The 27,726-nt window shown below is 40.9% G+C and overlaps 1 protein-coding gene across 1 annotated transcript; it reads left to right on the top strand.

Moving 5' to 3' along the window:
* Positions 1–126: 126 nt before the first annotated feature.
* Positions 127–27,726, top strand: LOC116408372 (vomeronasal type-2 receptor 26-like). Its single transcript, XM_031895146.1, has 4 exons — positions 127–405; positions 21,963–22,022; positions 22,118–22,828; positions 27,553–27,726. The coding sequence occupies exons 1-4, from the start codon at positions 127–129 to the stop codon at positions 27,724–27,726; spliced, it is 1,224 nt and encodes a 407-aa protein (XP_031751006.1).

The following is a 27,726-nucleotide window of genomic DNA, read 5'->3' as shown; positions in this document are numbered from 1 at the left end:
CGAATATTATTAGCTGAACTTCACCCCCCACATCCCGTCCTACTGCAGCCCCAGTATAGAGCCAGCATGACCTCGCTTCCCATCAAGCAGCTCTGACACTGCGCGCGAATGATGGGAAGCGAGGTCATGCCGGAGTGTCAGAGTGCGCCGAATATTATTGATTTATTTGCTTCATGGGAAGCGAGGTCATACCGGCTGGAGATCCCACCTATCATCACACGCGGACGGCCACACTACAATTTTACCGGCGCTTGCACCCCCCATCCCGTGCGCGAATGTCACCAGTGTCAGAGCGCGCCGAATGTGCGTTCCCCTGTCCGTGAATTGACCCGGTCCCCCACTCACACCTGCCAGCAGACAGAGAAGACGCAGCAGGAAGCAGTACTGGGAGCAGTATGGGGAGCGGTATGGTCAGCCGTATATACTTGAGTATAAGCCGAGGCTGAGTTTTTGAGCACATTTTTCGTGCTGAAAAACTCGGCTTATACTCGAGTATATACGGTACTAGGCTCAGCTCTTCAGCTTGCTCTTGTACTGGTTTGATCCCAAGACTTGGTGCATTATGGCTGCCTAAGGGGATTCCAATCACTCATTACTCCTCACACTGATCACATACCAGAATTGCACATACAGTATGGCTTATAGACATACAATATAAAGTACCCGCCACCTTACTAAGATCTTGACAGCAAATAAAATTCACCGTGGGTAGGAAGAAGAGGCAAATTTCCTTGGCACAATGGATCCTTCTGCCCATACCTTCCACCCTAGTTCCAACCTTTTGACAAAATGAAGGATAGAAAAATACCAGAATACAGGAGCATGGCATTTCAGGGTGCATATTATAATGTTTTTTGAACTATTTTCATGGGAGCCCTCATATATGCATCATGCACACCCCTATTTGCACAAGAAAGAGCACCTGTATCTGTAAGGCAAACTAATAGCCCTGTACTTATTGCTTGAACCCCAACAACACAGGATGCTGCACCTTGCATGACATTTTTTAAACTGGCAGAAAGAGCACAACACAGTTTACATGGCACTTTGAGTAGGGACATAGTGCTCTAAAGGGCACAGTTTGGTACAACTTTAGCTGTTGCACCTACCTGTAAACCAATTAGCCCTATAGTATAATTAAGTGTTTAGGGTGAAGCACAGCTTGCCTCTCTTTTGCTATATATATATATATATATTATCTAAGATTTCACCATGATTTTTTTCCACATTTACAGACAGTGAAACCTGTATCCAATGCCCCGACATGGAATGGCCCAATCAGCAGAAGAACCAGTGTATTCCCAAAATGGAAGAATTTCTTTCCTACACTAATGATGTGATTTCTGTGTTTTTATCATCCATCTCAATTCTGTTTTTCCTTATAACCCTGCTGATACTGGGGGTTTTCATCTCACACTGGGACTCCCCCATAGTGAGAGCCAACAACCGGAGCCTGAGCTTCCTCCTCCTTGTCTCCATCAAGCTGAGCTTCCTCAGTGTGTTTCTGTTCCTCGGTCGCCCTGTGGATATAACCTGCATGCTGCGCATCATCACTTTTGGAATCACCTTCTCCATAGCTGTCTCTTCTCTCCTGGCCAAGACTATCATGGTTTGTGTTGCTTTCAAAGCCACCAAGCCAGGGAGCTCATGGAGAAAATGGCTGGGAGTCAAACTGTCCAATTCTGTAGTCTTGTTCTGCTCATCCATTCAAATAATCATCTGCATGACTTGGTTGGCCATTTCTCCTCCCTTTCAGGAACTGGACATTCACACTTCCCCTGGAACCATCATCATTCAGTGCAATGAGGGCTCAGCTATTGGCTTTTACTCAGTTATTGGGTATATGGGGCTTCTGGCAGCTGTTAGTTTTGTTTTAGCATTTTTAGCTCGGAGCTTACCGGACAGTTTTAATGAGGCCAAGTACATCACTTTCAGCATGCTGCTCTTCTGCAGTGTTTGGATCACAATGATCCCGGCCTATCTGAGCACCAAAGGCAAAAACACTGTGTGTGTGGAGATATTTGCCATACTCACCTCAAGCGCGGGCCTTTTATTCTGTATATTTCTGCCCAAATGTTACACAATACTACTCAGGCCAGATGTGAAAATGAAAACTAATTTTCTTAGAAAAAAATAGAAATGATGTGAAAAATACAATTAAAAGCCATGCATCTAATATATCAGTTAGCATGCATATAAATTTCATAATATACAAATGCCATAAATCCAAAAATATGTCAATAAGTGATGTCACGTGCCACAGGACACGTTTGTGTATTATATTAAACTAATGCAGCACTTTAATGTTAATTAAGAATTTCTCAAAAAACCTTTGATTGTTGCATAATCATTGTAATCCCTGGTGATTTTTAATATGTATATACTGATGGACACATTTCTGTTAATTCTGATTGAATGTCAGAGTTTCGTAGCTCATTCTCATGTAGGCTACAACTCTAACCCCATGTCAGGGGATGCTGGTGAGACACAAAGTAGGGAGTACTGGGGGCCACAACGAGCAGGATAGCCACATACTTAATAATTAATCTTTAAACAGAATTGTTTTGGCCCTTCTGATTGTCCTTAATCACAAGCCAATGCCCCAGGTGAAATGGTTTAGTGCATGGAACCTAAGCATTGGATCATTATATCCCTGATGATCAGAGGTCAGTATATACAGTATCTCTGCCCTCAGTGCTTGGGTTGATGAACCACATTCATTTCAAGAAAATCTGCTGTAACACAATCATGGCTACAGCAGGCCTTGAGCAGCTGGATGAGATAAAGCATCCGTTACATTAGACTCCCTTTTCATGGGATGGGCTTTCACTATGGGGCTGATTTACTAACCCACGAATCCGACCCGAATTGGAAAAGTTCCGACTTGAAAACGAACATTTTGCGACTTTTTCGTATGTTTTGCGATTTTTTCGGATTCTGTACGAATTTTTCGTTACCAATACGATTTTTGCGTAAAAACGCGAGTTTTTCGTATCCATTACGAAAGTTGCGTAAAAAGTTGCGCATTTTGCGTAGCGTTAAAACTTACGCGAAAAGTTGCGCATTTTTCGCGTAAGTTTTAACGCTATGCAAAATGCGCAACTTTTTACGCAACTTTCGTAATGGATAGGAAAACTCGCGTTTTTACGCAAAAATCGTATTGGATCCGAAAAATTCGTACAGAATCCGAAAAAATCGCAAAACATACGAAAAAAATCGCAAAGTACCGATCATTACGAAAAAAACGCAATCGGACTCCATTCGACCCGTTCGTGGGTAAGTAAATCAGCCCCTATGTGTAAGAAATGCAGGAGAGCAGTAGTTGAGCCTATGAATAAGTTCCCTACAGGCACAAAATGCGTTAGGCCTTCTTCTTGTCCTAAATAAATGAACTTTTAACTTTACCTTTATTTCTTTTTTGTTATTTTTTGGGGAACCCACATATTTTGTTTTTGAGTGCTACACTTCACCCCCACAGACTGCAGTGTTTGTGGGTGTTTTCCCACCCCCACTTATATAACTATACTGTATATATAACTGTAACGAGTAAAGGGTGAAATGTTTGGCATGCATGGATTCGCAGCAAATTTCCGCGTTTTGCCATTGGCGGATTGTTTCACGAAACGGATGAAAAAATTTGCAGGGGAAAAATTAGCCAGGTATCCAAAAATTTTTGCCCATGTAAAAAGAATAGTCACGCCTCAAAAGAATTGTCAATTTGCCAATTTTTTTTGACACACAACATTTTCAGTTTCGTGAATTTTTCCCCGTTTTGCAAATCTTTTGAAAGATTCTCAAATTTTACATGGAATCAAAATGGGACAGATTCACTCATCACTAACTGTAACAACTGTTGCTCTTTGTTTTTGTAAGAAATTTCTTCATTTGCTTATATCTTTAGGTTTAGAATTGCAGTAAATTCATAAACACCCATACACTTTGGCAGGGGTAGGGAACCTATGGCTCGCGAGCCAGATGTGGCTCTTTTGATGGCTGCATCTGGCTCCCTGCCAAATCTTTAATAAAAAAAATAACAGGGGGCGTGGCCTGCGCTCGTCAGATAGAAGATGTGTTCTAAGCCTTAGAACACGTCTTCTATCCACCGAGAGCAGGCCACGCCCTCCTCTGCATCCGGCATCCTTATCGGGTTGCACTTGAACCAGGGCCCAGGGAACTGAGAGGGACATGGAGCAGAAACCTGTGACAGTTCACGCTTGAATTGAAAATAAAATGTGGCCAATATGTCTCTGTTGGGGCTACAAAGAGAAGCCAACTGTGCACTGTGCTAGGTAGCCCTCTAGTTATACCACTAACAAGCCATATTGAACAGGTAAAGATGACACCCACCCTACCTTGCCCCGCAGCATCTCCGGCCGAACGGGCCTGAAGCCACATCATCCTCCACAGGCAGCCGCAAATCAAGGCCCCGGCTTCAGCCTAGCTCCCGTCGGCCATTGTTTGGCTCTCACGGAATTACATTTTAAAATATGTGGTGTTTATGGCTCACTCAGCCAAAAAGGTTCCCGACCCCTGCACTATGGCTTTAACATGTGTACTCCTTTGCTTAACAAAATACCTATCCACAATCAATACACAATGCTAACTGTACCACAGTCACATGTACCTCGGATAGGGGTAAAGTTTATCAGAGGTTTCTAAAGAGCTACAGACTTTAGCTGAAAGTAGAATCCCGTGGGCCTGGCATGAATGTCCAACTTTAGCGATGGGTAATGGCCATGGCACATTCACAAAATGTCCTACGTGAGATTCCTCTTTCCTTGCACATAAGGGATTCTACTGAGCAGCAAAACTGAGGTCTGTAGCCTCAAAACCGCCTGCCATACTCCAGTCTCAACATGGTTTGCGCTCCAATGGTGCTTCCTCAGGAGTACCTGAAGAAACATGTGGCTGAAGGGGATGTTGAGATATTGAGGGTCTTTTATTAATTTGCTGCATTTCATTCAAATAAACACATTTGTATATTAACATACTTGCTGTTTTGGGGATTCTACTAAACAATTCTGTGCAAATATATGGCAATTGCCTGCAGAGCCAACGGACATTTTATAGAAAGTTCTTGATGCTTTTCTAACTACAGAGCTAAAAGGGTCACCTGACACGCGTTTCACTCGGCAAACCTGATATTTATCAAAGGCAAATCCCTTGGGGTTAGTTGAGTGAGGTGCACATTAAAACAAAAGGCGGCAACCCTAGCCCAAACAGGCCGGAGCCCAGGAGTATAGGGAGGGGAGTTTGGCTGATATTATGGCACACCTACTAATAACAGTTCTGCTCTCCGGATCATTGCCTGCTGCAACCTGCACCTCTCCTGTTGCACCGAATGGGAACCCAGGGATATACAGATACTTCCCATTGCTAATAGTGGCTACTGACTATATAAGATCAGCCTGTAAATACAGATAAACAAAATAATGACATGTGTAGCCATAGTCAGTGTGTTGCTCCACATTATGGATAAGTTGGGTGCATCTGAACTTGGTCCAAAATTACTTTTCACTTCATGATAAAGAAGGCTGTTTGGCTCTACAATATACATTAGGATTTCAGTTCTGACTTCTAATGTAATCATTTTTTTTATTTTTCATTAGAGAATATAACTCTAAATAAGTCTAAATTAATAGTTGCAGAAAAAGCCAATGATCCCCCAGGTGCCGGTGCCTATATTCATTCTACTGAGCAAATCCTCTCTCTGCTCTCTATAAAATGAGGGTTGGATGAGCCGGGCCCCTTACTCTGTTCTACACACACAGCCCAACCCTGGGGCCCCTGTGTCTCTCTGTGCCACTGACTGTTACTGGGGCAAATCCTCTCTCTGCTCTCTATAAAATGAGGGTTGGATGAGCCGGGCCCCTTACTCTGTTCTACACACACAGCCCAACCCTGGGGCCCCTGTGTCTCTCTGTGCCACTGACTGTTACTGGGGCAAATCCTCTCTCTGCTCTCTATAAAATGAGGGTTGGATGAGCCGGGCCCCTTACTCTGTTCTACACACACAGCCCAACCCTGGGGCCCCTGTGTCTCTCTGTGCCACTGACTGTTACTGGGGCAAATCCTCTCTCTGCTCTCTATAAAATGAGGGTTGGATGAGCCGGGCCCCTTACTCTGTTCTACACACACAGCCCGACCCTGGGGCCCCTGTGTCTCTCTGTGCCACTGACTGTTACTGGGGCAAATCCTCTCTCTGCTCTCTATAAAATGAGGGTTGGATGAGCCGGGCCCCTTACTCTGTTCTACACACACAGCCCAACCCTGGGGCCCCTGTGTCTCTCTGTGCCACTGACTGTTACTGGGGCAAATCCTCTCTCTGCTCTCTATAAAATGAGGGTTGGATGAGCCGGGCCCCTTACTCTGTTCTACACACACAGCCCAACCCTGGGGCCCCTGTGTCTCTCTGTGCCACTGACTGTTACTGGGGCAAATCCTCTCTCTGCTCTCTATAAAATGAGGGTTGGATGAGCCGGGCCCCTTACTCTGTTCTACACACACAGCCCAACCCTGGGGCCCCTGTGTCTCTCTGTGCCACTGACTGTTACTGGGGCAAATCCTCTCTCTGCTCTCTATAAAATGAGGGTTGGATGAGCCGGGCCCCTTACTCTGTTCTACACACACAGCCCAACCCTGGGGCCCCTGTGTCTCTCTGTGCCACTGGCTGTACATGGGGTACTCTGGGCTGTATGGGGGTACAATGCTGGGAGTCACAGCTTTATGTTATCTGATCTACCTTATATTCCTGTGTGTGGGGCCCTGTAGATCTGGGGTTCAGCCCCTGAACCCTGCCTGTCGCCTGCAGATCATTAAACCAGTGAAGGAATATGAATACATGCAGGAAGGAGACATCATGATCGGAGGGGTGATGGCTTCACATTTCTATATGATTAATATGACATTTCCATGGGACAATACCAGTAGATTCGCCTGTGTTTCGTAAGTCTTATCTTCTATTGGCACTGAGGGAAAGAAAGGGGTAATAGTAGGAAATAAAGGACCCTCCCTGCATGGGTGGCTGGTAATGGTTGGTATATTCCTAGGTTGTTCTGATTTTTACCAGCAAATACACTATTGACATGGCTGTTTTTGTACAGTAACTCTAAATGCTGCTGCATAAATTGCCACAAAGTTAAAGGATAAGTTAACCCTGTGGGACAGCGCGGCTCAACCAAACATTACTCAGTTGTCGCTGGACTACAAATCCCAGAATAATGTAATATATAATGAAGGGTGAGGCATGCTGGGAGCTGTAGTCCAGCAACATCAGGGTTGTATTCTTAAAGCAATATTATTGCACAATAAAACTAAGTCTGTCCCTTTATCCCCATGTCTGATTCCTGTGCCATATAATGATGGGAGAAAGGACATAAGTATCTCTATACATACTTTAAAGGAGACATATTGTGTGAAAAGCAAGAATGCTCCAGTGCAGACATTCTGTGTACATTTAAATACCCATAGGACACGGCTCATTAGGTACCACAAGCGCACAAAAAAGCAAGTGATGTCTCTTCTATCGGAAATGGCGCAACAGATTTTTTTCTGCTTCATTCTATTTAGGCCAACTGGTGATATGTATATTATGCATTGTAATTGTGCTAATTGTTTTGTGAACATCTAATATTAAAGAGCATTATATGTTAAACATACCATTTGCAGTTTAAATAGGTTTGCATTGAGCAGTTCATTAAGTCAGACATATCAGATACTGGACTGTCTACTAATAACCTTAGCACAAGCAAATGGATACCATCTGGAGCAGTGCAGTAAAATTATGCACTTTAGACTTTATAAATCTTTAATAATATTCATCAAAGCTATAGCAATAATAATAATACTCTTTAACCCTTTAAGTGCCAAAGGATGTAGAATCTATGTTCTGTGGATAAAGGTACCCAAGTGCCAAAGAACATAGATTCTACGTCCTGCAGCACTTCCAGATTTGGGAGCGGAGGAGCAGCTTTTAAAGCCTGTCCTTTGCTCCATGCTTGTTTCCCAGCCCCTAGACAATGAGCAGATGTAGGGAACAAGTGCTCCTATGGGGCTCCTATGGGGCCCCTGGGTGATCGCGCCCCAGGGGCCCCATAGGAGAAGCCAGACTCGTAGATTCTACATGCATGGCTTTTCCTGCTCTCCCCCCTCCCTTCCTGTGCTGCCCACTCACCGGATCCGACAGAGAAGACTGCAGCTGCTGTCCCTGCATCTCTCCTGTATCCCTCCTGCGATCTCCAGCTTCTTGTCCCCAGGTTAGTGCCACATACACACAAAAACACACACTTATTACACTAATACACACATATACTTACACACATATATTTCGGGGGAGTTTAGGGGGTTTCACACATTCACAGCACTTACAGCACTGTGAATTTTTTTTATTGCATCGTTTTTTTTCTTGCCTGAAAAAATGTTTTATTGCCATTGCAGATAGTGTATTCACCAACCGCACTGCGCAATACATTTTGTGTATTATTTTGGTGTTTTTATTACATTTTCTGTGATTTTGGTGCATTTTTAGCCATTTTATTGCATTTTCAGTTATGCATAGTTGTTGTCTGTAAAAATAATTTGCCCAAGCCAAAATACTCAAACTGTAATTCTGACCGCAGATATTACTAGGCAAAAAAAAGAAACCCATTGATTTTACTGATTTTTTTGGATTTTAGCGATTTTACTACATTTTACGTTGTTCTTTGTTACTTGTTTTTGCACATGGACATTTTGTCTGATGTATTTCAATTTGGCTTCCTCTGTACCCCACATAGTTTGGTAAATCTATACATATTGGGCATCAAATTGTTCAGTAGACCCATGGTGTTCATATTTAGAGTGTTATATGTTGGTAGATTACTAAATGTGGGGGTACATAATGGGGTAAAATGCAAGCTTTGTGATGATTTTCAGAAATTTCATAAAAACCGTTCTGTTTAGCATAGCTTTGTAGTTTGGTAGTTTGCAGTGGAAAGTTGTATTTACCCACTTTTGTTTTGTCAGAATGTGTACTTTCAGAAAATATATGGTTTTCTAGGGTCTCCATACTGTTAGGGGGTCTTATGGCACATAAAACACATACTGGGTGCAAAATTTGCACAAGCCAGAGTGTCATGTGAAAATTTAAATGCACTATTTTTATTTTGGTGCCCCTGTACGCCACATAGTTTTGTAAATCTATGCATATAGGGCATCAAACTGTTCAGTAGACCCCTGGTGTTCATATTTAGAATGTTTTATGTTGATGTGTTACAAAATGTGGGGGTAAATAATGATGTCAAATGCAAGCTTTGTGACGATTTTCAGAAATTTCATAAAAACCGTTCTGTTTCGCATAGCTTTGTAGTTTGGTAGTTTGCAGTAGAAAGATGTATTTACCCATTTTTGTTTTGTCAGAATGCGTAATTTTGGAAAATGTAGTTTTCTAGGGTCTCGGTACTGTTAGGGGGTCTTATTGCCCATAATACACGTGCCGGTAGCTCATATTGCAGCGAATACACTTTGTATGCACTAACTTCTTTTGGGGTTTCTAAATGCCAGATACATCGGTGATCCTATGCACAATGGGCATCAAACTGTTCGGTGGACCCTTGGCTTTCATATTTAGGTTGTGTTTTTTTGGTACCTAATGTTATGTAGCAGAAAAGGAGCTTGAAAATGCAAGGTTTGATGTGATTTTCAGTTATTTCATCAAAACCGGCAATTTTGGGAAAGCATTACGACTCTGTAGTTTGGAGTACCAATTTTAAATTCATCCGAATGTGTACTTTCTGAAAATATATGGTTTTGGGGGGCCAATGTATTTAATTTGTTGAATTTTCAGTAGCTAAAGAGATCTCCAGGGCAATACGTACTAACTTCCTTTTGGGGTCTCTAAATGCCAGATACATTGGTGATCCTATGCACAATGGGCATCAAACTGTTCAGTGGACCCTTGGCTTTCATATTTAGGGTGTGTTTTCTTGGTACCTAATGTTATGTGGGAGATATGATGCTTGAAATTGGAAGCTTTGAGGCAATTTTTTAGAATAATAATTTTTATAGAACCTCCTAAATTCAGGAAAACATTGCCGTTTGGTACTTAGGAGTTGGAAGACATAGTTACCCATTTCGGATTTGGCAGAATGTGTACTTTTCAAAAATATATGGTTTCCTGGGGTAAACCTAATGTTCCAGGATTTTTGGCTTTAGAATCTAAAGTATGCCGTATTCTGCTGTAATACTCTGAAAATTTGGTAATTTACTGCTGGGAGTTTTTGATCTATAGAAGTCAGAAATCTCCATAAAACTATACATATCAGGTATTGGCATGTTCGGGAGACATGAGGCTTTCCAAATCAGTTGAATTTTTGTCCATAAAATAAAGTATGCTACCGGTATAAATCCCCTTATCATGAAAAATAGCATTTTTCTTTTTTTTTTGTATTTCAAGCTCATAATCTTGTTCCAGAAGTGGAAATACACAAAAACTCAGGCATATTTGGAAAACTCAGGTTTTAATGAAAAAAACCACAATATATAGTTTGCCTACCTAAACTTAACCCCACTCAGTAAATGCCTCTAAATTAAGTGAGCACAGAATGTTTATGTCTGGCACTGAGGGGAACTGAAATGTGAAATGCTACTGGCACTTAAAGGGTTAAAGGTGATTTATTCATTATCTCAGTCCAATTGAACAGGCTTACCGCTACTTGGTGGATTTTCGCTATGCCGTTGAGCAAACTAACAAGGATCCGGCCCAGTTCCCCAACCTGACCCTGGGGTACCATATATACGATTCCTGTGGGGACCCCCGGAAGGCTGTAAGGAGCGTATTACAGATATTATCTGGTACCAGGGAGCCAGTTCCCAATTACTCCTGTGTGGGAAAGAGAAACATTGCTGGGTTTATTGGGGATCTCACCTCAGAGACAACTGTACCCATAGCCCAGATACTGACTCTGTATGGATATTCCCAGGTGAGATATCTTGGAATTAGAACAAGTGGCTGATAAATGAAGTACAATTAGCTGTCAACCTACCTCCCTATATTATTTCCATATTTGATTATTTAAAAATGTGCTCATCACTACAAGTTTGTTTATATGCTAAATGACAATTCTTTTTAATTCAGACAGGAACCTACTAGGAATGATTGTCTTTAATAATTCAGAAATCATCTCTAGCATTTGTGAGGGTGAGCATTTAGGAAACAGTGATCATAACATGGTCTCCTTTGAGATTATTTTACAGAGATAAGTCTATAGGAGGCCATACATGGGCCATGAAAGCTTCTGACAGTCAGGGTTGGCAGCTTATCAATCCATGTATGGGTCCCTCAGATGGGCATGCCGCCTGATATTTGGCTGGAAATTGTCCAGATGTTGATCGGGCAGGTTATAAAAATCCTTATAGGGTGAGAAGCCCATTAGTGCATGTGGTCCTCATCCTAATGGCCTGTATCCCATCAATGTGGTCTTTGTGCAGCTTTATGATACATTTTTCACAGTTTTACCTGCAACTTGCATTCAAGGTTAAACCTCTCAAATTATTGCCCTTTTTAGTGGCCATCACTGGGATCAGCTGACTATAGCTGGGAATAATGTGAGAGATAACATAGAGCTGGCCACTACCCTTGTATAAACTACAAAACAAATGCAAAGTTCTGCTCACCATGTATAAGTTTTGAAACCATTTAGCAGGGGTGCACCCTTAATCACGAGTAGCTGCATTGCCTTTCTGATGTAGAACACATAGAAAATATTTCTTAAATAATTACTCACAAAGTCTTTCCTTTTTGCCTTGTCTGCTATGGACTCCCATACTCCTGAAACTTTATTGTTGATACTAATGTGATTGCAATGTCTTTCCCAGCCCCTTCCCCATTAATCTCTCAACTTGTTGTTCTAAATGATGAACCCAGCACCTAACACACAGATTATATTAATGTTCTAATTCTCCACCTTATTCCTGTTCTAGAGTATCTGTCACCTACACCTCAAACATAATACTATTAGTTTGTGCCAGCATGGTTTTATGCGTAACAGATCTTGCCAGACTAATTTAGTCGCCTTTTATGAGGAGGTGAGTAGGAACCTCGATGCTGGAATGGCAGTTGATGGGATCTACTTGGACTTTGCTAAAGCATTTGATACAGTACCTCACAGAAGGTTAATGATCAAATTGAGGAATATTGGCCTAGAACATAATATTTGTAATTGGATAGAGAACTGGCTGAAGGATAGATTACACAGAGTGGGGGGAAATGGAACAGTTTCTAATTGGGCCAGTGTGGTTAGTGGGTACCGCAGGGGTCAGTCCTTGGTCCTTTGCTTTTTAACTTGTTTATTAATGACCTGGAGGGGGGCATAGACAGTACTGTTTCTATTTTTGCTGATGACACTAAATTGTTCAAAACTATAAGTTCCATGCAGGATGTGCCGCTTTGCAGAGCGATTTGACAAAATTAGATAACTGGGCAGCAAACTGGAAAATGAGGTTCAATGTTGATAAGTGCAAAGTTATGCATTTTGGTAGAAATAATATAAACGCAAACTATCTACTGAATGGGAGTGTGTTGGGGGGGGTCCTTAATGGAGAAGGATCTGGGGGTTTTTGTTGATAACAAGTTGTCTAATTCCAGGCAGTGTCATTCTGTGGCTACTAAAGCAAATAAAGTGCTGTCTTGTATAAAAAGGGCATTGACTCAAGGGATGAAATGTAATTTTGCCCCTTCATAGGTCCCTGGTAAGGCCTCACCTTGAGTATGGGGGGCAGTTTTGGGCTCCAGTCCTTAAGAGGGATATTAATGAGCTGGAGAGAGTGCAAAGACTGCAACTAAACTGGTAAAGGGGATGGAAGGGTTAAACTATGAGGTGAGACTGTCGAGGTTGTTTTCTCTGGAAAAGAGGCACTTGCGAGGGGACATGATTACTCTGTACAAGTACATTAGAGGGGATTATAGGCAGATGGGGGATGTTCTTTTTTCCTATAAAAACAATCAACGCACCAGAGGCCCCCCCTTTAGATTAGAGGAATGGAGCCTCCATTTGAAGCAGCGTAGGGGGTTTTTCACGGTGAGGGCAGTGAGGTTGGGGAATGCCCTTCCTAGTGATGGGGTAATGGCAGATTCTGTTAATGCCTTTAAGAGGGGCCTGGATGAGTTCTTGAACAATCAGAATATCCAAGGCTATTGTGATACTAATATCTACAGTTAGTATTACTGGTTGTATATATACTTTATGTATGTGAGTGTATAGATTGGTAAGTATAGGTTGTGTGCTGGGTTTACTCGGATGGGTTGAACTTGATGGACAATGGTCTTTTTTCAACCCTATGTAGCTATGTAACTATGTAACTATATAATCAATGTGTGTATGTACTTCAGGGCCACCCTAATAGCTTCACTCAGAATGGAAAACTTGTTGGAATGAACTGAGGTCGTAATTTATAATGAGCCAAATTCAAACTCGAAAGAACTTCTTATAGTCTATTTTTAGAAGACCCCAGATATTTCAATATTGTTTGAATGAGATGAACCATATGTTTTTCTTCTCATAATACAATTACTGCAAAGGGGAGCACCACCATGATGTCAAAGGCTAAAATGAATCAAAGAAGGAATTATATGAACCTTTTATTTTACAAAAGAAAATTATGACCATAAAGATGCACCTCCCCTTCTTGGATGTCCAAGACAAAGTACTTTTATTCAGTATAGATACAATGCACACCATAAGTAGGTCTAATAAAAGAAAAACTGAAAAAATGAAATATGTTAAAATGATCAAACAGCGCAGGGTTACCTGGTAAGGGGGATCAAAAAAAGTCAGTAAACAATTGCATTACTGGGTTATAACTCACGTGGAATGCTGGGTTATATACCATGGAAAATGGAAAAAGCAAAGCAAATGTTGCATCTCAGTTTATTCTGGAAGATATTTGCCTATTTATTAATATTTAGAAATGTAGTTTTTCACTATTACTTTTAAAATGTGTTATTCTATAAAGTTGCCTGTTTGGTTTAGTTTTGTTCTGAGCTTTATCATCTCCCCATATCTACAGATCAGTTACGGAGCTACAGACCCATCGCTCAGAGACAGAGTCGCCTTCCCGTATGTATTCCGCACAGTACAGAGTGATGAAGCCAATTATTTTGCTATAAGTAAATTACTGAGCCATTTTGGCTGGAACTGGGTTGGAATAATTACATCTGATGATATCAGTGGGGAGAGAGAACATCAGATCTTGGCCAAATATCTCTCCAGGGAAGGCGTCTGCATTGAGTTTACAATAACAATAAATATCAGTAAAGGAGATCATTGGTCAATAAGTCAATATGAAAGCAAATTTCAGGGATACTCTACCAACGTCATTATAATTAGTGGATCAGCTTCTATTATGTTTGCCTTATCATTACCTTATGTGCTCCGAGAAAAGACTTTGATCCTTTCATCTAATTGGGGGAATAATGATTTCATTGTTGGATACGCCAGGCACATATATAATTACAGTTTGGTGTTTGTGCCACGTTACCATTACGATCTCGGGACTCCTGAAATGAGCAGATTTTTAGAAGATTTACATCCGTCAAAATTGCCAAACGATGAGTTAATTGAAGATATCTTTCTAATGTTTCATTTGTGTTTGTCAAAAGACCAAAATAAGAATGATTTGTATCAATATATTTATGGAAAGCTCCATAACTGCACTGGGCAGGAGCGTATTACAGACCTTCGCTATTTCAGGGGTGAAACCAGTTCTCCCCGAGTGCATCTGGCAATTGATATAATGTCTCAGGCACTTCATGAGATGCTGTTTATCAAGGAATCCATAGAGTATCCCTATAAGTACCAGGTAATTATCTAAATACTAGGGCAGGGCCTTTTGTATGATCAGATTTGTGCCATAACAATCTATAATATGACTCCCTGAACCCCTTCTCTATTACCAGAGGCTGCTCCTATGGCTCTAAAACAGTATTTCAAAGTGGAATTAAATCAGTTCCCCCAAATTGTTCAATATTCATTCAATAGGAATCAGTTTAATCTATAAGACCTGAATGTGTGTTACTGGCCTACTGATATATCTGACATGTCAGCAGTGTCTGAATGAATTGTGATTTTAAATCATTTAATCTTGTATATAGGAGTTGTACCATTATTTAAAAAACCATCAATACAGCCCCCAAACTGATCCAACCTCCTCGTTTGATGAACATGGGGAGTACATCTCTGGGTTACGGATCTATAACTACATTATATCATCTAAGCATGACCTGAATAGGAAGATTGTTGGTGAATTCTCCCCATGGGCTCCCCCAGATCAGCAGCTGAGCATCACATCATCATTAATACAATGGAAGACAAATAACAATGACGTGAGAATATAATACTTTTACTCTATAGGTTTTAACACTCCTGCTCCATTGAGATGTAAATTTTATAAAACTGCTCCTGGTGGTGTTGGAATATTCAATAAAGTCAATAAGCAATTCCTCTGTATCCTGTCAGATTAAAAAGATATCATCTGTGTAGCAATAGAAACTTGTAATGTGACAAGCAATGTTGGATAAATAAAACTACATTTTCCCATAAGCAGCCATGTAGAGATTAGTATAGGTGGGGGTGGTACTGCTTCCCAATAGTCATTTCTACTGGGGACTATATCAAGTAAATTATGCAAGACTGATTGGTGGGTCTCCTGTATTTTTCTCAGTCAACAGGTCTATAACATTTTGCCTTCTTTTGCCAGATGTTGGTATACAAGCTGGGATACCCATAATAACCAACAGGTAGTTACTCCCATCAATGATATCAGTATTTCAATTTTTTTCTAATTTACATATGAGGGGCTATCTGTTATCTGCTTAGAAAGCAATCTAGGTATTGTGCCAATGGCTGACAGATCCAGTTTGTGGCAGAAATGATTGGCCTACCAGGTGACTGAACCAAACTTTTATGGAATTCAAGTGAAAGATAGAGACAAGGTCAGTTAAATTCAAATGTGGGTTCCCTAGATAGTTGTCTATAACATTTTATCACATTTAATTGTCATAAATCTTCCCTGCTTTATGCCTAAAGCGAAAGAGCACAAAATGTTCAAAAAATGCGTGCAAGTGAAATGCAAAATTCTGCTGCATTTAAAGAGTTAAATCCTTCCTAGGGAAACATTTGCCCCCAGTGTCTCTCTTGAGGAGCCACATTAGAAAAGGTAATCAGCTTTGAAAAAGCAACTAAGATAATCTGAAATCTTTCTGTGATTATCACTGGAGTTGGCCAATGGGGTATCACCTTTACACCACTTTTGTTTCATATGAGGGGTTTTACCCTATACATTTAAGACTGGCTAACACCTAATGGTAGTTGGGCTGTGGCTATGGGATGCATCCATTCTATTTTCAGTAACATGTATAGTATTGTACATGATTATATTTCAATAAAATATTTTCCTACAGAGTATGTCCATTGTGTTTTTTTATTTTTCTAGATCCCAAGATCTCAGTGTTCAGACAATTGTCCCCCTGGATTCAGGAAGGCACCAAAGCCAGGAGCCCAGTCCTGCTGTTATGACTGTGTCCAATGTTCTGAGGGAGAGATCTCCAATACAACTGGTATAAATGCATGTTTTTTAAAAATGTATCAAGTATTATACAGTAGCTTGAAAAAAAAAGTCTCCAAAATGATTAAAACATAGAAGATACAGGACCTGACGGTCTCCCAGCAGAATTTTGCAAACAACTGGCACCTTAGAAACACTGGATAATAATAACATACAGGGACATCCATTATGGCACGAAGCTAATGTTGCCAGGATAATACCAATCCCCAAAAAAGGCAGGGATATAAGTGAACCAAGCTCATACAGGCCCATATCACTTTTAAATCAAGACATAAAAATATATCCAAAATAATGGCTGACAGACTACAGATGTTTAATTTATATAAAAACCTATACAATTCTCCTAGTACAATCATACTATAAACAACTGTAATTCAGACAGATTCACCATTGGTAGTGGAACACGACAGGGATGCCCCCTATCTCCCCTTCTATTCAATTTAGCCATAGACCCTCTGATAAGACACATAATGAAAGCACCTAAACTGAAAGGAATTCAAATAGGCAGAACAACCCTCAAAGTAACAGCATTCGCAGACAACATCTTGCTATTCCTTAGCCAACCCCAAACAGAAACACCCACAATCTTAACAATAATACAAAGGTTTGGAAAGGTGGCAGGCTTTTAAATAAACCTAGACAAATCAGAAGCCTTACAACTCACTCAATCGACATCTATCACCTGGCCCACACTCTTTGCATTCAAAAAAGCCAAACAAAGCATAAAATACCTTGGCATAATGATACATAAAAAAACATACGCATTGAACATAAAAAAAACAATAGATACCGTACAACAAGAAACATAAAAATGGAAACATATCAACATGACCTTCTCTGGCAGAATACATTTCATTAAAATGTTTCTCTTTCCAAAACTATTATATCCCATGCAGATGCTGCCATATTACATTAAAACCACAGACTTAAAACAACATCTTCAGAACCTTCATCTGGAACAAAAAGTGCCCTAGAATAACCCTCACCAAACTGGAACAACCCAAACACCTAGGGGGACTCAAACTTCCCAATATCAATGAATACAATGAAGCAACTCTCCTTAGATATGTTGGAGACTGACTACTAAATAGAGACCTTTACACAACCACATCACTAGACCAACATTTAATTGGAGATTATTCTATTAATTACCTACTACACACACCCTCAACACATCTTCCACATATCATAGAAAACAACCCCCTATTTATAGATACCCACAAAGCATGGCACTCTGTGAGATGGAAACATGAAATATCATCTAATTTCGCTGCATACCTAACATGGATAGGAAATAAAAACTTTCCCACAGGTCTCTACAACCCTATCCTACTCCAGTGGAGCAGACATAACAAAGGACTTTACAATTATATCCCAAACCGATATGATCAAAAAATATCCATTTGCAGCCCCACATATGTATCTACACATGCAAATAACTCACTATGCAACACACATTACAAAACAATTAACAGACAAGGATATAAACAGCCCAGTTAACTGAATCTGGAAAGACAAAAACACAAAACAAAACACATCAATTATATACCAAACTATTAGAACCTTAATCAACGTTGACAACAAAAAACTACAGTACATGCCTTTAAATGGACAACTAACATTCCAAACACATCAGACATCCTAAAACAACACACAGGGGCTATGAAGCTGATCCCTGTCAGTAAATACCAAGACACGGCAATACAAATTCTTTACAACTCAATGAGCTGATGCGGTCCCCGATCCGACTGATTTTTAAAACTTACGATTTCAGGCCAGATGTGGGTCGGGCAGGCATGTTATTAGTGCCCATACACTGGCTGATAAGCTTTCGAATCAGTCTAAGGGACTAATATCGGCAGCTAGAATTGGCCCGTGTATGGCAGCCTTAAGGGTCCTTAGTGTAAAATGATAAATATCAAAGACATGAAGGAAAAGTACCTTTATAGCACTTATTTTACCACCAGTTGAAACTTAAAGTTTATTTTACACAGTAAAACATAATTTAAAACCAATTAAAACCCACGTCTCATTAGATATAAATGGCTCCAGTGTATATTTATTAAAGGCTTTGCCACATCCAGCAACTACTAACAATGTTCCCTTCTGTCAGTTCATAGCAAATTATCATTAAGTATTTCCAAGGAGAGGGTATACTATTAGTTTCATTGTATTCAGTTTAACCCTTTCACTGCCAGCCATTTTGAACAAAGTGGAACTTCTACTGCCAGACAGTTTTTGAACATTTTGCATTTTTTCACTTTAGGGGCCTTTCCTTGGGGAGACTTTTAGTTTACCCAGGGAAATTTTTTTATGCATGAACATACAACTGATTTGGAAAGTCCCATGTCTCCTTAATGTGACAATACCAAATATATATAGTTTTATGGAGATTTTTCACTTGTATAGGTCAAAAACTCCCAGCAGTACACTACCAAATTTCCAAAGCACTGCTTCACAAAGCTGCATAATTAGATTTCAAGGCCAAAAATTCCACTAACAGAAGGTTTATCCCAGAAAATTATAAATTTTTAGAAAGAACATATTCTGGGGAATCCAGAATAGGTAGAACTGCCTGTCTACTCCAAGCTATCAGGTTGCAATGCTTTCCTAAAGTTATTGGTTTTTATCAAAATTTGTGAAATTTCTTAAAAATCGCTTTAAAGCTTCCAGTCTATAGTATCTTATCTCCTACATATCATTAGGTAAGAAGAGAAAACACCCTAAATATGAACGCCAAGAGTCCACTGAACAGTTTGATGCCCAATATGTATAGGTTTACCTAAGTATGTGGCATGTAGGGGCCCCAATGTGAACATACCCCAATATGATCTATCATTTCTGTCATTTCAGCTTCTGCAAAATCCACACATTTACATCATTCTGTGTGGGATAAAGCTACAAAAAAGTACGCTCACCACAGAAAGCCATATATTTTTGGAAAGTACACATTCCCCCAAATCTAAAATGGGTACCCATGTCTTTCTACTCCAAAGTAGCAAGCTGCAAAGCTTTTCTAAATTTGGCAATTTTGATATTTCCAAAAATCCTCTCAAAGCTTCCAGTTTGCAGCATCTTATCTCCCACATATCATTAGGTACCAAGATAAAACACCCTGGAACGTACACATTTCCCGATATCTAAAATGGGTACCCATGTCTTTCTACTCCAAAGTACCAAGCCGCAAAGCTTTCCTAAGTGCCGATTTTTATGACATTTCCAAAAATCACCTCAAAACTTCCAATATGCAGCATCTTATTTTCTATAGGTCATTAGGTACCAAAATAAAACACCCTAAATATGAACCCCAGAGGTCTATTGAACAGTTTGATGCCCACTTTACATAAGTTTATCAATTTTGAGACCCCAAAATATACCTTGTGCACACTAATTTCATGGCTTACCTTTACCTAATTCATAAACACATGGCAGTTTTATGTCTGATAGAAATTGCAGAAATGTAGGATGACCCCTGAAAACTATACATTTTTAGAAAGTACAGAATCTGACAAATCCAACATGGGTAAAGAGTCCTTTCTACACCAAAGTTCCAATCTGCAAAGCTTTCCTAAAGTTAGTGGTTTCTATGATATTTCAGAAAATCGCCTAAAAATGTTGCAATTTGCCGCATTTATCTCACACAATTTCTTGCATACAAATGCAAATCACCCCAAATAGGAACACCAGAGGTCCACTGAACAGTTTGATGCCCTATATGCATAGATTTAACAAACTATGTGGTGTACAGGGGCACACAAATAAAAATAGTACATATGAGTTTTCACATATGACGCTCTGGCTTGTGGAATTTTTGCACCCGGTATGTGTATTATGTGCCATAAGTCCCCCTAACAGTATGGAGACCCTAGAAAAACCATATCTTTTCCAAAAATACACATTCTGACAAAACAAAAATGGGTAAATACATCTTTCTACTGCAAACTACCAAACTACAAAGCTATGCTAAACAGAACGGTCTTTATAACATTTCTGAAAGAATAACAGTTTGAGTATTCTGGCTTGGGCAAATTAGTTTTTCAGACAAAGTCAAGCGGACAACAACTATGCATAACTGAAAAAGCAATAAAATGACTAAAAATGCACCAAAATAACAGAAAATGTAATAAAAACACCAAAATAATACACAAAAGGTATTGCGCAGTGCGGTTAGCAAATACGCTATCCGCAATGGCAATAAAACATTTTTTTCAGACAAGAAAAAAACGATATAATAATAATAAAAAAAATTACAAAATTGCATAGGTGTGTGTGTACACATGGCAAAATGTGTTTTGTATGCATATATGTGTGTGTGTGTGTGCAAGTAAGTGTGAGTGCTGTAAGTGCTGTGAATGTGTGAAACCCCCCAACCCCCCCAAAATATAAGTGTGTGTGTATAAGTATAAGAATAAGTGTGTATTAGTGTAATAAGTGTGTGATTGTGTGTTTGTGTGTGTATCTGGAACTAACCTGGGGTCTAGAAGCTGAAGATCGCAGGAGGGAGACAGAAGATCGCAGGCACAGCAGCTGCAGTCGGGTCCAGTGTGTGGGCGGCACAGGAAGTGAGGGGGGAGCTCAGGAAGGGGGGGTGAGCAGCAAAAGCCTGACACATAGAATCCATGTGTCAGGCTTTTCCCATGGGGCCCCTGGGCATTCGCGCCCCAGGGGCCACTAGTAACCCCTCTCTGCTCATTCTCTACGGGGTTCTTTACCTTGTGCTCGCTGCTTAATCTGAGTGCAGAGAACGAGTGCAAGGTAAAGAACCCCCTAGAGAATGAGCAAAGAGGGGCCCCATGGGAAAAGCCTGACACATGGATTCTAGATAAAGAAAACATAGCTCCTACGTGCTTGGTGCTTAACATCTTTTTTTGCCAGCACGTAGAAGCTACATGCTTGGCAGGGAACGGGTTAAAGTTTAGAGTCCCCATTGTTTCTTATATCTTTAATTATTCATTGCGGTTATTAATACAATGGATTCATTTCATTTGGCCTTACAATTAGGCCTTTATCAAATCATGTTAGTCAAACTCCACTTTTTTGTATTTAATTTAATGTTTTTGTTTTTTATTTTTTTTTATTTCTTTTTTATCCATAAGTTTATTTATAACCTCTTCTGGAATAAATGAATTTATTGCCATATAATGATAAGATTACCCCCCCCCCACCAATCTATGTTAGTTAAGGTGTAATGGTGTACATTCTCTGTCCAAAACATGCTCATTGCTGTCCCCCTCCATCCCTTTTCCTTCAGATTTAGACACACATCTTTACCCTGCAGTAAAACTCATGCTTTATCACGTCAGTGAGTTTTAGGGGCAGGTACAGATTACATTACCTAACCTGATTTCTTTTTGTGTTTACAGACAGTGAGAGCTGTATCCAATGCCCAGATATGGAATGGCCCAATGAGAAGAAGATTCAATGTATTGCCAAGACTGAAGAATTTCTTTCATATAGGGATGGCATCATTTCTGTAATTTTTTTATTCTTCTCAGTTCTATTTTTTCTTATTACTGAGGTAATATTGGGAGTTTTTATTAAACACCAGGACACCCCCATAGTGAGAGCCAACAACCGGAGCCTGAGCTTCCTCCTCCTTGTCTCCATCAAGCTGAGCTTCCTCAGTGTGTTTCTGTTCCTCGGTCGCCCTGTGGATATAACCTGCATGCTGCGCATCATCACTTTTGGAATCACCTTCTCCATAGCTGTCTCTTCTCTCCTGGCCAAGACTATCATGGTTTGTGTTGCTTTCAAAGCCACCAAGCCAGGGAGCTCATGGAGAAAATGGCTGGGAGTCAAACTGTCCAATTCTGTAGTCTTGTTCTGCTCATCCATTCAAATAATCATCTGCATGACTTGGTTGGCCATTTCTCCTCCCTTTCAGGAACTGGACATTCACACTTCCCCTGGAACCATCATCATTCAGTGCAATGAGGGCTCAGCTATTGGCTTTTACTCAGTTATTGGGTATATGGGGCTTCTGGCAGCTGTTAGTTTTGTTTTAGCATTTTTAGCTCGGAGCTTACCGGACAGTTTTAATGAGGCCAAGTACATCACTTTCAGCATGCTGCTCTTCTGCAGTGTTTGGATCACAATGATCCCGGCCTATCTGAGCACCAAAGGCAAAAACACTGTGTGTGTGGAGATATTTGCCATACTCACCTCAAGCGCGGGCCTTTTAGCCTGTATATTTCTGCCCAAATGTTACACAATACTACTCAGGCCAGATGTGAGAATAAAAACTAATTTACTTAGAAAAAAATAGAAATCATGTGAAAAATACAATTAAAAGCTGTGCATCTAATGTTGTTTATACTTTTCAGTTAGTATGCATATACATTTTATAACATACAAATGCCATAAATAACCTGTAAAATAAATCCAAAAATGTGTCACTTAGTGATGTTACATGACACAGGACACTTTTGTGTATTATATTAAACTAATGTAGCACTTTAATGTTAATTAGAAATTTCTCCGAAAAACCTTTGATCTTTTGCATAATCATTGTAATATCTGGTGTTTTCTAATATCTATATGTTTAACAGACTCATCACTGTTATATCTGATACAACCGATTGAATGTCAATGTTTTGTTGCTCATTCCCAGGTAGGTTACAACTCTAACCCCAAGTCAGCTCCAGTTACATTACACTCACTTTCCATGGGATGGGTTTTTGTTATGTGTAAGAAATGCAGCAGAGCAGTAGTTGAGCCTATAAATAAGTTCCCCACAGGCACAAAATGCGTTAGGTCTTCTTCTTGTCCTAAATAAATGAACTTTTAACTTTACCTTTATTTGTTTTTTGTTATTTTTTGGGGAACCCACATATTTTGTTTTTGAGTGCTACACTTCACCCCCACAGACTGCAGTGTTTGTGGGTGTTTTCCCACCCCCACTTATCTAACTATACTTTATATATAACTGTATCTCCTCTTTTAAGCATAGACTATTGCTCTTTGTTTTTATAACAAGTCTCTTTATGTGATAGTATCTTTAGGTTTTCAATTGCAGTAAATTCATAAAGACCTATGCACTATGGCTTTAACATGTGTACTCCTTTGCTTAACAAAATACCTACCCACAAACACTTCTAATCAATACACACTGCTAACTATACCACAGTCAATAAAAGAGTTAAACCACATGTACCATGGATACTTGGTTGTATCAAATGAGCACTATTGAACAATCAGAATACCCAAGGCTATTGTGATACTAATACCTACAGTTAGTATTAGTGGCTGTATATATAGTTTATGTATGTGAGTGTATAGATTGGTAGGTGTGGGTTGTGGGTGCTGGGTTTACTTGGATGGGTTGAACTTGATGGACTCTGGTCTTTTTTCATCCCTATGTAACTATGTAACTATATACTTGCTGTTTTGGGGATCCTACTAAACAATTCTGTGCAAATATATAGCACTTGCCTACAGAGCCAATAGACATAGTGCCACTGATCAAGGCTATCTCCCCCTAGGCAGAACCCCCCATCCATAGAAATTAACATTCTTTATAGAAAGTTCTCAATGCTTTCCTACAAAGCTTGACACGCAAACCTGATCTTTATCAAAGGCCAATCCCTTGGGGTTAGTTGAGCGAGATGCACATTAAAACAAAAGGTGGCAACCCTAGCCCAAACAGGCCAGAGCCCAGGAGTATAGGGAGGGGAGTTTGGCTGATATTATGTCACACCTACTAATAACAGTTCTGCTCTCCGGATCATTGCCTGCTGCAACCTGCACCTCTCCTGTTGCACCAAATGAGAAAAATATAGGTGTATATATAGGGCTAAGTGGAGAGAGTAGAAGTTCTTACCCATAGAAGTTAGGGGTCCGGGTGCTCATTCCCCAGACCTTCAGCATGAGGGAGCCAAGTAGGTATGGAGAAATGGAAAAGACAGGCACTCTGGAATGTAGATATATAGCTCAGGTTATCAGTAAAATCAAAAAAGTTTATTTAGATAATACACATAAATGGTATAAAGCCTAATGTGTTTTGTGCCTTACTGGGCACTTAATCATAGGCTGAATCATAGCCTGTGCCTGCCTTTTCCATTTCCATTTGCACCGAATGGGAACCCAGGGATATACAGATACTTCCCATTGCTAATAGTGGCTACTGACTATATAAGATCAGCCAGTAAATACAGATAAAATATGGTGACATGTGTAGCCATAGTCAGTGTGCTGCTCCACATTATGGCAAAGTTTGTTCCATCTGAACTTGGTACAATATGTATTTTTCTCTTCATGATAAAGAAGGCTGTTTGGCTGTACAATATACATTAGGATTTCACTTCTGACTTCTACTGTAATTATTTTTTTATTTTTCATCAGAGAATATAACTCAAAATAGCTCTAAATTAATAGTAGCGAAAAAAAGCCAATGATCCCCCGGTGGCTGTGCCTATATTCATTCTACTGAGCAAATCCTCTCTCTGCTCTCTATAAAATGAGGGTTGGATGAGCCGGGCCCCTTACTCTGTTCTACACACACAGCCCAACCCTGGGGCCCCTGTGTCTCTCTGTGCCACTGACTGTTACTGGGGCAAATCCTCTCTCTGCTCTCTATAAAATGAGGGTTGGATGAGCCGGGCCCCTTACTCTGTTCTACACACACAGCCCAACCCTGGGGCCCCTGTGTCTCTCTGTGCCACTGACTGTTACTGGGGCAAATCCTCTCTCTGCTCTCTATAAAATGAGGGTTGGATGAGCCGGGCCCCTTACTCTGTTCTACACACACAGCCCAACCCTGGGGCCCCTGTGTCTCTCTGTGCCACTGACTGTTACTGGGGCAAATCCTCTCTCTGCTCTCTATAAAATGAGGGTTGGATGAGCCGGGCCCCTTACTCTGTTCTACACACACAGCCCAACCCTGGGGCCCCTGTGTCTCTCTGTGCCACTGACTGTTACTGGGGCAAATCCTCTCTCTGCTCTCTATAAAATGAGGGTTGGATGAGCCGGGCCCCTTACTCTGTTCTACACACACAGCCCAACCCTGGGGCCCCTGTGTCTCTCTGTGCCACTGACTGTTACTGGGGCAAATCCTCTCTCTGCTCTCTATAAAATGAGGGTTGGATGAGCCGGGCCCCTTACTCTGTTCTACACACACAGCCCGACCCTGGGGCCCCTGTGTCTCTCTGTGCCACTGACTGTTACTGGGGCAAATCCTCTCTCTGCTCTCTATAAAATGAGGGTTGGATGAGCCGGGCCCCTTACTCTGTTCTACACACACAGCCCAAACCTGGGGCCCCTGTGTCTCTCTGTGCCACTGACTGTTACTGGGGCAAATCCTCTCTCTGCTCTCTATAAAATGAGGGTTGGATGAGCCGGGCCCCTTACTCTGTTCTACACACACAGCCCAACCCTGGGGCCCCTGTGTCTCTCTGTGCCACTGACTGTTACTGGGGCAAATCCTCTCTCTGCTCTCTATAAAATGAGGGTTGGATGAGCCGGGCCCCTTACTCTGTTCTACACACACAGCCCAACCCTGGGGCCCCTGTGTCTCTCTGTGCCACTGACTGTTACTGGGGCAAATCCTCTCTCTGCTCTCTATAAAATGAGGGTTGGATGAGCCGGGCCCCTTACTCTGTTCTACACACACAGCCCAACCCTGGGGCCCCTGTGTCTCTCTGTGCCACTGACTGTTACTGGGGCAAATCCTCTCTCTGCTCTCTATAAAATGAGGGTTGGATGAGCCGGGCCCCTTACTCTGTTCTACACACACAGCCCAACCCTGGGGCCCCTGTGTCTCTCTGTGCCACTGACTGTACATGGGGTACTCTGGGCTGTATAGGGGTACAATGCTGGGAATCACAGCTGTATGTTATCTGATCTACCTGATATTCCTGGGTGTGGGACCCTGTAGATCTGGGGTTCAGCCCCTCAATCCTGCCTGTCGCCTACAGATCATTAAACCAGTGAAGGAATATGAATACGTGCAGGAAGGAAACATCATGATCGGAGGGGTGATGGCTTCACATTTCTATATGATTAATATGACATTTCCATGGGACAATACCAGTAGATTCGCCTGTGTTTCGTAAGTCTTATCTCCTATTGGCACTAAGGGAAAGAAAGGGGTAATAGTAGGAAATAAAGGACCCTCCCTGCATGGGTGGCTGGTAATGTTTGGTATATTCCTAGATTGTTCTGATTATTACCAAAAATATACTATTGACATTCCATGAATAACAAAATTATGAAGTAGCAACAAAAATAATGTTACGGTTGGGGGTCACCACAACATGAGGAACTGTATAAAAAGGTTGCGGTAGTAAAAAAAAAAAAAAAAAAATATGGGAAACGACTAAATTGAAGAGAAGGAGCTACTGGGGGCATCTTAGACAGATCTCCACCATTAAAGGTCTGTTGTTGCCTTGGGCTCAAAACACAATGCCCAGCATTTCCAACCAACTTCTTTGTTAAAGGGAAACTAAACCCAACCGTAAAGCTGTCCCACTGCGCCCCCTAGTTCTCTATAGAAGTTGATGAAAAACATAATTACACATTGAAAACCAATTCACCAATGAGAATTCTACTGACTAACATGGGTGCCCATTTTGAATTCGCCCAAATGTATACTTTCCAAAAATATATGGTTTTGGGGGGTCAATGTATTTTTTGTGTTTTTGCCCCCAAATGCAGTAAATGTGTTGAATTTTCAGTAGCTAATATATTATTCAAATTGCAGGCAGGTAGTTGCTCACCAAAGTCAATCACACATCCTTTAATTAGGAGAGGATTATTTGAATGTATTGAATGTCCAAAAATAAAAACATGAGGGGAAAAGTGTAACCAGAACTGCAGGTGGAGTTTCCGCAAAAGAGCTAAAAGAGGTTGCAGTCTGGCACATGAAAAGTAAATATGAAACAGGGACTCCCCTTTGCCACAGAATGTACAAGCAGCCGGGGAGTCTGTAAAATGAGCCAAGTACTCTCCTGTGCTCAGTGCACCATGGAGCACTCTCCAACTCAGGTCTCCAGTGGGTCTGAGCACCAAGCTGGAATAAAGGGCTCGCCACTGGGGTCTCTCACCCTCTTTGAGCACCCGCCTCCAGATGGTATCATAGCTGGAGACGAGGGCAAGGAAGTGTACAGTGTGAAGCATGAGAGAGTACAGTAG

This window comes from Xenopus tropicalis, chromosome 1 (assembly GCF_000004195.4).
Source record: "Xenopus tropicalis strain Nigerian chromosome 1, UCB_Xtro_10.0, whole genome shotgun sequence".
Lineage (NCBI taxonomy): Eukaryota > Metazoa > Chordata > Amphibia > Anura > Pipidae > Xenopus > Xenopus tropicalis.
This window is presented reverse-complemented; position numbering and strand designations above follow the sequence as displayed.

Excerpts from the sequence above, each read along its gene's own strand:
- LOC116408372 (XM_031895146.1), top strand. The coding sequence starts at position 127 with ATGCCGGAGTGTCAGAGTGCGCCGAATATTATTGATTTATTTGCTTCA. Across the intron at positions 22,023-22,117 it reads CAATGAGAAGAAGATTCAAT|GTAATATTGGGAGTTTTTAT; the intron begins GTATTGCCAAGA and ends CTTATTACTGAG. Across the intron at positions 22,829-27,552 it reads CAATACTACTCAGGCCAGAT|TGCACCATGGAGCACTCTCC; the intron begins GTGAGAATAAAA and ends TCCTGTGCTCAG.